The 13,549-nt window shown below is 41.9% G+C and overlaps 1 protein-coding gene across 2 annotated transcripts in view; it reads right to left on the bottom strand.

Annotated features, from left to right (window-relative positions):
- The window catches only part of nlrc3 (NLR family, CARD domain containing 3), a 37,294-nt gene extending 25,067 nt beyond the window's left edge, over positions 1–12,227 (bottom strand). For both annotated transcript variants that reach the window (XM_054768998.1, XM_054768999.1), the window contains exons 1-9: positions 12,070–12,227; positions 10,132–10,266; positions 9,789–10,055; positions 4,707–6,429; positions 3,439–3,525; positions 2,789–2,872; positions 1,705–1,788; positions 1,531–1,614; positions 1,332–1,415 (exon numbers count right to left, since the gene is read on the bottom strand). In XM_054768998.1, coding sequence (XP_054624973.1) covers positions 1,332–1,415; positions 1,531–1,614; positions 1,705–1,788; positions 2,789–2,872; positions 3,439–3,525; positions 4,707–6,429; positions 9,789–10,055; positions 10,132–10,266; positions 12,070–12,121 — 2,600 coding nt within the window. In that variant the 5' untranslated portion in view covers positions 12,122–12,227. The remainder of the gene's footprint in view (positions 1–1,331; positions 1,416–1,530; positions 1,615–1,704; positions 1,789–2,788; positions 2,873–3,438; positions 3,526–4,706; positions 6,430–9,788; positions 10,056–10,131; positions 10,267–12,069) is intronic.
- Positions 12,228–13,549: the final 1,322 nt, after the last annotated feature.

Below are 13,549 nucleotides of genomic sequence, written 5' to 3'. Positions count from 1 at the left end.
ACGTCATTTAGCCTCTAACAAATAAACAAGGCACAGCCACCTTGGTTTCAGGTGGGTCCATGGCCACCATTACGTCTGAATGGGATTGTAACAAAGGTGATAGCACCCAAGTTGTATCCATTGCATCCTAACAATCGTCATTTGAGATCCACTAAAGAGCCAACCATTCATGTCTGGACCTGCCTCCTCCTTTAGAGGATAAATAAATTGGATCTTGAAGCAAAGCTCTGAGAATAGGGCTGTCCTATCGAGTCCGACTGGTGTAGGTCCCACCATCTAGTCTTTGAGCATGAACTGATGAAGCTTGCTCAGATGAGAGGCGAAACGTCTTCTAAGACAACCTGAACAGTCCAGCTGCAATCGATTGAATACCCAGAGAATACAGTGACCTGGATGAATGAGAATATTCACAGGCGTCTAATAATTTACAAGCTAAATTACAATACCGTGCAAAAATCTTTGGTCACCAGCTGCTTGACACTTTTATAGGATAACCTAAGATGAGGCCGCCATGAGCATCGCTTCTTGGCTTAGTGTGCAAGCCCCGCCTACTGTCTCAGTGCACACTGAGTTGGCTCACGGCGTCTGCCAGTTTGCCTTTGTCAGCATGTCACCAATAATATAATGTTGCAGAAACATTTGTTATACACTATGAGTTTCTACAGCCTGTGTAATGTCTTTAATGTAAGTGTGACATTATTATTCTTGCAAATCGGACAATAAAATACACAAAAATGTCATAAAAATGTCATACTGCAGTACCAGTGCATAAATGGGACTAAGAAGTATTTGAAAACAATTTTTTAACCAAAGTGAGTTATTCTCTTTGTTTAGGTTATCTTCTTAATGAGCCAATCACAGGGCACATATAGACAAACAACCATTCACACTCACATTCATTCCTATGGACAATTTAGAGTCTCCAATTAACCTAACATGCATGTTTTTGGAATGTGGGAGGAAACCGGAGTACCCGGAGAAAACGCACACACGGGGAGAACATGCAAACTCCACACAGACATGCCCAAGGGAGAATCGAACCCAGGTCTTCCCGATCTCCAGACTGTTACTGTGTTGGCGACTAGACCACTGTGCGGCCCTCACTGATTTATCCATCCATCCATTTTCTATACCGCTTCTTCCTCATTATATTTTACGGAAATATAATGCAAGAAAATGTATTTCAATGAGTGTCTTATAAAGAGATTAGGCAGATTTTAAGTTTATTTTAAGTATTTTAAGTGGTTATTCTAATAAAGACTCATAAATGTTTATCATAACTCTGCACATGACTTTATATGAAAATACAGTCGATGATAAAGAAGGATTACGTGAGTTTGGTGAGTGTCCGGTTTGCCTTCAGTGCATCTGCGATCCTCTTGGCTCCGTTGGCTCCAATGCCATTTTTCCTTATGCTGAACCAAAGTGCATGTAAGGAGAAGAACAGGCACTGATTACAGCCTCGGCTTTCTTTAAGTACACACACCATCTACACCATTTACAGATCATACAGTTGCACAGTGCACTCACCTCAGTGACGCCAATTTGCGGTTACACTCCAGCACTTCAGCTAGGGCCCATGCACCTTCCTCCTCAATGGAGTTGTTCTGGAAGCTAATGAGTGGTTATACCAATTCAACATATTCCATCAAGTGGTGCCATCTTGTTTTGTGGGAGCAGGAAATCTAATACGGTTATACTCACTTGACTGATAACAGCACTTGATTCATTTTGAGGGCTTCTGCCAGGAGTTTGGCGCCTTTAGAACCAATGTTGTTGTTCCGCAGACTGAATTAAATTAAATCCAATCGAAACATGCACACCAGAAAGACAAGGAAAAAACACTGATTTTTTCAATTTGTCATCTAGGCAAATGAACAGGAGCTATTATCCTCACATGCAATGTCACACACTTGTAAAAGTATTCTAATAATATGTTATTAGAATATTATATTAATATGTTTTATCTGAGATGGGACAATGATTAGCAGAAACATTTATTTCCATGCATTACTTTTTATGCAATGTCAGATTTTTTTTTAAATGTACGCAAATGCCAAAATGTCAGTCATCTGCTGCAAATCTATAAAATATATTAATATTAAAATTTTATTTGACTACTTCAGCCTGAAATATTTGGCGGGTGGGCGGGCGGGGTGGGGTGGGGGGTGGGGGTTGCCCTCTAAAGGTCAGTATATCTACATAACTTCACAGATTTTTTCAAATTAAAATAAAAAACTAGAATTATTTGCATAAAATACTTTTCAAGGAGTATTTGCTTATTATTATTATTATTATTATGGGCAAAAAAAAATAATAATAACAATAATAGTAATAGTAATAATAATAATAATAATAATAATGTATTATTATTATTATTATTATTAAATCAATACAGAAACAAATGTACTACTGAATTACGCAAAGCCAAACAGCTTTATTTCCAAAGTAAAATTAATCTTGCAGCTTCCAACCCCAAAACTTTATGGCAAACTATAAAATCTATAACTGGTGAAAATAATTTTAAAAAGGTCAGCGCTCTCGTCTCCCATTGCGAAGGTCCTGTGTTCGAGCCCCAGCGTGGGCAGTGTGAATCAGGGCGGGTTACATAAGCACCATTCTAACATTTAAAAAATGAATATCTTCTGGAAAATAACACCTACTGTATATTCATTCAACACAGCCAAAATGGATTGAAGATTTAAAAAAAAGACATAAAATGAGGTCTCTTAAATGTTGGCTGTCAGGAAATCTGTTGGAATCGATTAATAACAACATAGAAGCTCACTTGAGGGATGTTAGGGTCCGGTTCACCATGAGGGCTCGACTCAGGGCTCGGACACCTTTGCTGCTGACATCATTGTCTGCTAAACTGATGCAGAGAGGAGAAGAATCACATTCCATGAAGAAAATATTCATCAACAATGGCTGCACTTCCACCCTGATGATCTTTGAATCAGGCTGACCACAATTGATAATTGCTGAGTGTTCTACCAGCCGCAATCAACTGTGTTCATTATTTCATCATTTCATGATAGAAAGCGGTTTCCAGAAAAGTAATCTATGAAAGAAAGTAATTGTACATTGTACATTGTACATTCTCATTTGGTGGGGATGTGTGGCCGCATGTTCAAACCCCGGCGCATCCAGGGCCGAACTGCATGAATGACCAAGTTTTTTAAAGCAGTTTCCCATGGTCACAAACATTTTGCAAATAAATGTCATTTACACTTTACATTCTGAGTGCAACTCTGTCATATAACAGATAGCATCCCGACTGTATATTTTGCACTGGATGTCATTGTGGAAGGTTTTCCTAATACGTACTTTGGTTACCTTTTTAAAACTAAATGTTACATTTTACTTCCATTAATTGACTTATTGAGTCCGTGATGCAGACAGTACATTGGTTTGGCTGGCATCTTTTAAATGACTTACCTTATTTTCTGAATATGGCAGTCTTTGGCACTCAGGAGGCTTCCCAGTAATTCCATGACATCATCTTTGAAGTGATTACTCTCTAACCTGTCGTGGCAAAAGACAAATTACTTAAATATTTTATACGTACTACAGAGTATTTGTTTGATTTGATTGTATATAAACCAAGTGACATGTCATGTTCCTTAGAATTCTGTCTTTGGAGTCATTTCTTCAGTGTGTTTAGAATTTGTCATTCAAACAGCCTCATAGGCATGGCTGGCATATGCTATTTGGGTTTGGGCTTTGGGTTACAAACATTCACATACTCTGCCTAGCAACAAGAGACTGCATGAACGTGCAATATGATGTGAGTCCGGCACGGGGGCCTTTTTTTTTTTTTTTTAAATCACCCTGGGTATATTCTAAAAATAAAAATAAACGTTATGAAAGATGTAAAATGAAAGGTAAGGAAAAGCATTCTTCCCCTAACCTGAGCTTGCCGCCAACTCACACGCCCAACCACTCTTTTTAATACACTACATATGTACAGGCATACAAAAGGGAGGGAAAAAAAAAGAGGAAAGAAGTATATGAGACGGGTGCTCGGCCGCTGCCTGCTTACGGCGGGCTGGGCTCACCAGGGGTGAATAGCAAACAATCTCTGCCTCTCAGTCAATCAGTCAGTAAACATCCATAATGATATTAATAGTTATTAATTTATTATGATTTATGATTCATTTTTCAACTAGTATTTTTGTTTTTGTGCGATTTAATCCTGTTTTTATGCTGCCTATTTTGTTTTAATTTACCATAAATTCCGGTGGAAAAGCCACTACTTTTTTCTTAAACTTTGAACCCTGTGCCTTATACAGCAGTACGGCTAATTTATGGCTAAATTCTAATCTTGTGACATCTCCTTTACTTCAGAATTACTACTACTAATTAATACTAATTACTACTAATTGTTAACTGGCAAGTCAGTGAGGGAATGGTAGCTCTTTCTTTGGCCCATGCTGTATATTTGACCTGTATTATCACAAATTTATACATTGTTAAAGTACTTACAGTGAATGAGATGTGTTTTCTGTGGAAAAAAACTGACTATTTTTGGAGAAAAAATATGAACACATTTTGACCAAAATCCACTAATTTGTGGAACTGTGACTGCTGAATCACGACTGTGCAGGGATGCATTAAAAAAATGTGGATAGGACAGAGGGATTCTGTCCTTTCAAGTAGTTGTTGGCCCACCAGCTGCTTCCGTCACCGTGTGTGGTTGAGCTAACCTGAGATGGCTGCAGTAGAGAAGCTGTGGCAGCAAACATTTCATTGTGGCGTAGTTCAGGGATGCTTTGAGGTTTGTTTGTTCACCGCACTCAGGAGAAACATGCAGCAGGTAGCCCAGTACCACACAATGAGCTCGGGTCAGCTTCCCCGCCAGGCTTCCAAGCCTTAAATCATCCTCCACGGCGCGCAGTAACTCTGTGTGTTGCATCTCTTGCAAACAATAAACCAAGTTGACTACACGATGGGACACAACAGCATGGCCGTCATCCAAGAGGCTGTGTAAAAAGCCTGCTGCCCATACCCTCTGGCTGCCATCAACTTTACCTAAAAGCCCAGCGAGAGGCTTCACCGCTAGAGGACACAGGAGGCCTGAGAGGAAGCGTGCAAATACATCCAGGTGTCCATCTGCAGCTTGTTGGGAGCGTTGAATGGCACTTTTGAAGTGATTCAGAAAACCAATTTTGGGCCAGGACATGGTGCTTTCTGAGAACAAGTCAAAAATGGCTCGCTTAGATGATACGTAGTAAAATGTTGCCGCAAGAAACTCCTGCAGGGTTAAATGAGTGAAGTGGTATGTCGTGCATAAAATTGTCTCGTCTCGGATAAGAAGTCCAGCGACGAGGCTATTTGGAGACAAGAGCAGGTCTATCCCGTAGGCTCTAAGGTCCTGCTCGCTGAAGGTGTAATTATATTTGAGGAGCCCATAAAAGGCGAGGCGTCCAAGATTCCCCAGTAGTTTACGATTGCTCCCATAGAGGGTCTCTTTGACAGGCTCCCTTCCTCGGGGCTCGCCTGATTCTGTTTTCATGCCACAAAAGTGAGCATAGAGCTCGGTGCAAGTCCTTGGAAGGTGTTCCTCCTCACCACTTTGGAGCATATACTTCAGAGTATCAGCCACTATGAAGCAGAAAGATGGTGTATAGCAAAACACCATCAAATTTTTATGGCTCTGCAGGTGTGTCCAGATTTTATTCGCAAAATCCGTCTCAGGGATGTGATGGTTTAAGAACCCATGGATGTCCTTTGGGCTAAACCCTGGTACCTCCGTCACTCTGTCCACTAATCCTCCAGGAATGAGTGAAGCCACTGTAGGTCTGGAGGTCACCCATAAAGCCACACCTGGAAGAAGATTTCCTCGAATGATGTTTGTGACCAAGTCCTCAATGGGCACTTCTTTCTTTGGGTCATCACAGGGCGCTGCATCGGAAAAATTCAAAGTGCAGCGGAAATCATCCAAGCCATCAAATATAAGCAATGTCCGACAGGAGCTGCTCAGGATCAGGCTGGGGTCGCTTAAATGAGGGAAGGCAATCTTAACCAACCTTTCCGCTGATAGCTTCTCCAAGAAGTTCAGTTGAGAAAAAGTAAAAGGTAAGACAAAGCTCACATCAGGACAGACAGCTCCTTGGATCCACTGTCGGATGAAGCGCTGGACTCTCGTGGTCTTGCCGATTCCACCTACCCCGATCGTGAGGGAGACCCTTGGAGGTAAACTAACCCTCGTGAGGGGTTCCAAGAGAGAGTTGAGGCCTAGCTCTCTGAGATGATTCCTCCTCCTACCGCGAGTGGCTCCCACCTGAGTTAGGTCGTGCTCTTTGTGCTGCAGGTCAGAAAGTCCATCCACCAGAAGTAAGCCTCTGGAGATGTTCAGTTTGTGGCTTCTGTCCCGGAGATGCTCACAGCGTCGCAGAAGTTCCTCTTTGTGGTCCTTCACCATGGAATCTACAGAGGAAGAACGCTTTGACTCAATCATGTCATGGTAAATTGCTTTACCTTTAATCTAAAGGAAGTTATTCTTTCAGTTTGCAGTGTTTGAGTGACTTTTTGGTGATGTTCTAACGGAAATATGTCTCCCTACAGCCTATTTATGAGCACCAATCTATAATCTTCTGCCATTTTTTAAGGAGAAGAGGCAATCAAAATGTTGCTTTTGAAGGTACAGGTTTTCATGTCATAAAGGAAAAACATCCTTCCTCCTGGACATGATACCAACTCTGAACTGCCCCTATCTAGACTGTGTATACACCCACCACTTCATGGAGGACAGCTGTGAAAAGCAGTGAAACTGTCAGGTACGAAAAAAATAGATAACTCTGGTCTGTAAAAAAGAACTGTCTAGAATGTGTGAAAAAGCAGGCTTCGCTACACCTCTTAATAAATCCTGATGTAAAAATGTGAGTGTAATGTTAGCAAGCAGTACGTCAAATATGGCATCTATTACTTTGGACAAGTATAGAGTTAAAGTGAACAGTGGAACCTTGGTTAGCATCATTAATTCCTTCCAGAAGGTCCAACTCTAACTGGAACAGACGCTAACCAAACACATTTTACCTCTAAGAAATAATGTAAATCTAATTCACCTGTTCCAGAAAGCCAAAAATGTGAACACAAAACACGTTTTTATAGTGTTCCATGCAGTAAACAATTTAAAATGCATATTTAAATGCAAAAACAATGAGTGAAAAATTAGTGTTCCCAAAGATACGATGTGGCAGCGAGACACCACACGGACACTACCTTCCTGTTTTGCCATGAGTTATTTGTAGAATTCAGTCGTGTTTCTCACCTCAATAACCCAAAATGGAACCAAACAAAGTTGCAAGTGCAGCATTTTTATAAAGAAAGTGAGAAACACTATTGAATTCAAGAAATAATTCATGACAAAACAGGAAGATGGTGTCAGTGTTGTGTCTCGCTGCCACATCGTGTCTCTGGGAAAAGTCATATGTTCAATGTAGGTAAAAGTAACCTTAAATGTTAATTTATTCCTTTCATTTGTCATCACATGTTAACCAGGGCGGATGCTAACCGAGGTTCCACTGTATATTTAAAACGTGGATGAAGTGGACAAAAGCTCTTCTTCGGAGGCAGGCGTAGACAAACTCAGCTCACTAGCATTAGCTATAGACACACAAAACGGTATGTTCCCAGTAGGGCTTACTAAAATCACTTTTAAACAAAATTTCGTCATCAAGCCTGATTTTGACCGACGCACTTTCATTCCATTCCATTCCATTTTCTAGGCTTATCCGGGTCCGGGTCGCAGGGGCAGCAGTCTCAGTAGGGAAGACCAGACTTCCCAGTCCCCGGCCACCTCCTCCAGCTCCACCGGGAGGACACCAAGGCGTTCCCAGGCCAGCTGTGAGACATAATACCTCCAGCGTGTCCTATGTCTGCCCCAGGGCCTTCTCCCGGCTGGGCATGCCCGGAACAACTCACCAGGGAGGCGTCCGACAGGCATCCGGACTAGATGCCCGAGCCGCCTCAAGTGGCTCTTCTTGATGTGAAGGAACAGCGGCTCTACTCTGAGCTCCTCCCGGATGACCGAGCTCCTCACCCTGTCTCTTAGGGTGAGTCCAGCTACCCTACAGAGGAAACTAATTTCAGCCGCTGGTGTCCGCAATCTCGTTCTTTTGGCCACGACCCCAAATCGACCTCACGCTCCAACCTTCCCTCACTTTTGAACAAGACCCCGATATACTTGAGCTCCTCCACCTGGGGCAGGACCTCATTCCCAACCCGGAGGGAGCAATCCACCCTTTTCTGACTGAGAACCATGAGATTTGGAGGTGCTGAGTCTCATCCCAGAAGCTTCACACTCAGATGCAAACCGTCCCAGTAAACGCTGCAGGTCACAGCCCGATGAGGCCATCAGGACCACATCGTCTGCAAATAGCAGAGACAAGATCCTGCGGACCCCGAACTGGACTCCCTCAACACCTTGGCTGTGCCTAGAAATTCTGGCCATGAAAATTATTAAGAGAATCGGTGACAAAGGGCAGCCTTGGCGGAGGCCAACGTTCACCGGAAACAGGCTTGACTTACTGCTGGCAATGTAAACCAGGCTCGTGCTCCGGTTGTACAAGGACTGAATGGCACGTAGTCGCCATTAATCCCATACTCCCGGAGGACCCCCCACAGGACACCGTGAGGGACACAGTCGAATGCCTTTTCCAAGTCCACAGAGCACATGTAGACCGGTTGGGCAAACTCCCAAATACCCTCCAGTACCCTTGCAAGGGTGTAGAGCTGGTCCAGTGTTCCACAACCAGGACGAAAACCACATTGCACCTCCTGTCGCCGAGGTTCGATTAACGGTCGTACCCTTCTCTCCAGCACCCTGGAATAGACTTTCTCAGGAAGGCTGAGGAGTGTGATCCCCCTATAATTGGAACACAGCCTCCGGTCACCCTTCTTGAAAAGGGGACCACCACCCCGGTCTGCCAATCCAGAGGCACTGCCCCTGATGTCCACCCTTGATGTGAGGTACTGTTCCCGACTTCCACACAATGGTGAAGAGTCGTCTCAGCCAAGAGTGTCCCTCAACATCCAGAACCTTGACAAATTCTGGGTGAAACTGGTCCACTCCCGGAGCTTTGCCACTGGGGAGCATTTTGACTACCCCAGATACCTCAGCCACGGTGATGGAACTGTCCGCGTTTGACCTGCACACTTCCAACAGACTATTGTGAAACCTATGAAACTTATCTAAAATTGTTAAAATGGTACAATATGGGACATTTAAGGGTGAAATGCCTAAGAAACAACTAAGAAGAAGTTCTGTTTCAAATTTTATGAAATTGTTACTTGTACTATTTTCCTCAACAACAACACAAGAGAAGGTTGGCATTTATACGCATTTGCCTTTTAGGCAGAACCCGGAAAAGGGGGGACATTGGTGCAACTGCATCCGGCTGCATAATGACGTCAGCGCAATCCTCTGGTGTGACCTTTAAAGTACTTGTTGGACATTGACAATCACTTTCAACATAACAAGGCAGGAGAAGTACGTAAGTCACTGCAGAATACTCTTACACACATCTGAAAAAGCTGGAAAATTGCTAGGATTACTTTGTCTGCTGTGTTCTGTATCTTTTATACAGAACAGCAACAGGGAAAAAAGGTGACAAAAACTGTAGCGAGGGGCAAAGTTATCAAAAGACAGTTCACAGTGTAATTTGAGCTGATCTTATTATTAGAAGATGGCCTTTTATCGTACTTGTACATATATACAGTAGTATCATAAACAACTAGATGGGATACATCTAACTACTACTACTAGTCTAACTACACTTATTTACCATAGTTCTTGATGAGCTGGGCCACTGGACAATCTGAGCCCTCTATGAAGTCCCTGATGGCTTCAGAACCGTGTGAGTCTTTCTTTCCGGAGATGGTGCTAATGAGCATGTTGATCTGCTCCTCCAACTGGCCTGCTTCTTTGATCCGGGTCTCTTCGGTGGAACTCAGCAGGTGAGTTTTTCTCAAGTGTAGCAACAAGCCCTCCAGGAACGAGGCGCTCGTGAATCGTCGCAGATGGTCTTGGTGAGTTTGGACCCAGTCGAGAGCTAATTTAGGTAGAATATTAACTTAATCATTTTGGATATGATCTTGGATATGATCTTGGATTGTAAAGCGTCTCACCTGGTGGTTGTGTAATGGAGGATGGGGAGCAGGGAGTGGACTGAAGATCCACATAGCAATCACCCTGCCAAGTTATGGCTTTGCTTCTGTCCAGGACGGAACCATAATGAGCCTTCCTCTCCATGATATGCGTTTCTGCAAAAGAAGTAAAAAAGGACTTCTCAAACACCTTAGCATCACTTGTCCATGTTTTGCATGACGCACGCACTACATAAAAAGAGACTCAGTGGATGATTTGTATGTGAAGAAGACCTAAGAATCTGTACAATGGGCGGCTCATTGTCATGTCCAAATAAAGAAACCAAGCTTCTAATGAGGCTAATATTTTGCTCTTTTAGCAGGAAACGACAGAAGCAAGACTGTAAAATCTCATGTTACGAGCCTAAGATACATCTGCTTTTTCTAAAAACTTGTTCTTCATGTCCAATGTTGTGAATGTATAAAACGCAGTTTGTTCAGTGACACTGGTTGACTTCTAAGTTGGTCTAATTTCTCATTGTCCCCAAAAGTGAATTCATTCCTGCCACCATCATAACAACTGTAATTGTTATAGGCAATCATTGCAGTTTTATTAAACAGTCATGATGAAGTCTTGTATTTAGTTTTTTTAATTTTAATTTATTATTGTTTTCATAGTAATATTTTAAGAGTTAAACATTATATTTAGTGATACAGTGCTTTGAAAATGTTAACTTATTTCATATAAATATTTTATATTGATGTTATATTTTTTTTATTTAAAAAATACAAGAAACGTTTTTTTTTATTGTTTTTCTGTCGATAAGAAGTAAACCTTAATATATACCTTAACAAACTTTTTCCATTTAAGAACACCAATTGTGTTTTATTATGCTATTTATTATTTCAGATTATTTATTTTTATTTTTTACCATCAGTATTTTTTTAAATTCACTTAATTTTTCTTATTTTGTTTCTTGTGATTACTGTATAATGCTTGACAATGAGGCATGCGGGATCCATTTTCATTACATACTTTTGTTAAATATAACCCCTTTCCAGATTTCTTACTGTCATGTGAGTGCAAAAACTAAGTTAAACACTGTTAAATTAAATTTAAATAAAGTAAAAACTACAACTAACTCTTTGAAGACAGCTGTCCCTTGTACAGTATAAGAAACGTTTTTGTTCGGATCTGTTAGGTAAATATATTAGTGTGTGCAATTGATATTTCATGTTTTGCTTATATTGTACTGAGCAGCCTTTCCTACGTTGCAGCAGGTTAAATTTCTGGTTCTATGGTTATTGTTGCTCTTTAAAATAAATAAATAAATAAAAGTCAAACCAAAAACAAAACAGCACCTGTACAGTTGTAGTTTTCCAGAAATCTTTGGTTGAATTTAAAGTTTGACTGCCAAGAACTGCACTGGTTTCGAATATTTTTGCTCCCTTATTGAGCGACATGAGGTGCAAATTGTTCGAAACAACTCACCAGCGCAAACTACAAGAAGAATGATAAACATATTGTTCAAGTAATACCTTCTTGCCAGTGTCAATCAAAATGATTCATAGTTACAGTATATTATACTTGCTTATATAAGACAAACAGTTTCCTGTGTGGTCTGTTGCCAATGACGACATGACCTCAAACAAAGGAAGCTTCAACCTCATATGCTGTTGAGAGTGCTTTCTCAGTGTTAATTTTAAAGCATCCTAACAAGAAAGAAACAAAAGCATCTGTAAAAGTGACAGTATAATGAAATGTGTAGGTGCAAGCATGCAAAAAATTCATTGTGTGATCTAATAGCAGCATGATGCCTGGCAGGAGTGACATCACTGCACTTTAACAAACAAGACTATGCAGAGGCAATAAAATCTGTCCTTAAAATAGATTTTCAAACAAGAGTATGTATAGAACAAATACACTTAGGCTTCAAGGACTGGTCGACAAATAGCTGTATGCAGCTAAATAACACTCACCGCAGGTTTTGTCCTCACTGGATGGAAGATGTTGCCACCTTGGGTGCATCATGCCGTAAAGCCATAATGTTCTCCAAAGTAGATGTGCTGTATGACGCTTTCAGATGCAATTTATTTATTATCCACTTGAGCAAGGGAAACGATGACACGGCCTATGGAGCCTGAAGCAATCACTGGAGATCACGTATCGTGTGCTGCATCCCCTCTCACACTAATCTTGTCTTCCTGTGCTGTGGTTTCTCTGCAAAAACGTTCTATGCGTGTCATGTCGTTTACGGTCTCAGTGTTCAGACATCATATTGTTCCTGTCATTATCATTGTTCCTTCTCGACACCGCTTTGTAAGTGAAAAAACCTTCTCTCACAGATGCCGTCTGATGGTTGTTGGAATGCACTCGGCACCACAACAAGAGGATCCAGAACCTTATCTTTATGAGCCTGGATATACAGAGGTTGAACTACAGGTTTTAGAAGCTGAGCCCGTGAGAAGAGTGAATCTTCGTAGCAGATGGGGGACAAGTCATTACACCGGCATGACTTGGTGGTGTAAATGTGGCGCTTGCCAAGCCACGCCAACAGAAATGGAGTGTTTCTGCGGCACTGAGTGGCACACAGTGTTACAATCGATGGAAAGACTTCGTGTGTATGGCGAGGAGGGCATTGCTCCAAGAGATCGCATCACAACGAATGAAGAATCGTTAACTAACAAACACAGCAAGGATTAAAAAAAATGGAATTATAAAACGTAAAATAAAAGTTTAACTTGACATCCTGTTTTATGTACTGTGCTGCAGCCAGGGCCAGCTCTAGGCATGAACATATGAGGGGGAGACAGTCAGAAATGTGAAGAGGGCATTATGCATACACATCATGTGCCAGCACATTTTTTTAAATAACATTGTTTTGTTCACGGCATGGGTTGTCAGCTGTGTCCAGCCCTCAACCTGGAGAAGTGGATTGCACTTTGTCAGGCCTCTACCCTGAGACCTGTCCAACTTGGGTGTCCCACCTGCACACTCAGCTCCTGCTGGTATAGTGCTGTGGGTCACTGAGGCCTGCAAACCCCCTGACCACAATAAGGTGGCAATCAAACTGAAAAATAAAAATGAAAAGTAAAATAAAATATCCTACATCCAGATTTTAACAACCAACAACATAATGTTAATATGAATTGGACGGGCTAACTGTCAAATATTGCGAGCCTAAAAAGACTGTTACATGCAGTAACATGTGCGAAACAGGGAGGGTTACATTGGTGCCGTGACCCGGATGGGAGTGAAGTTTGAGGGGGTGAGTGTAACGGATGCCAGCCTGTGAGGCTGTGCGAGCATACGTTGGTAAACCTCACTCCCTCTGCCTCAAGAGCTGCGCTGAACACGCGGCCAACAGTCCTGGCTTTTAGTCGTGTGGTCAGCGCCCTTGCCTCCCATTACAAAGGTCATATGTTCGCGGCCCGGTGCGGGCAGGTGCGAACAGGGCGG

Source organism: Dunckerocampus dactyliophorus, chromosome 2 (assembly GCF_027744805.1).
Source record: "Dunckerocampus dactyliophorus isolate RoL2022-P2 chromosome 2, RoL_Ddac_1.1, whole genome shotgun sequence".
NCBI classification, from domain to species: domain Eukaryota; kingdom Metazoa; phylum Chordata; class Actinopteri; order Syngnathiformes; family Syngnathidae; genus Dunckerocampus; species Dunckerocampus dactyliophorus.
Note: the sequence above shows the minus strand (reverse complement) of the source record. Positions and strands in the feature narration are given on the sequence as shown.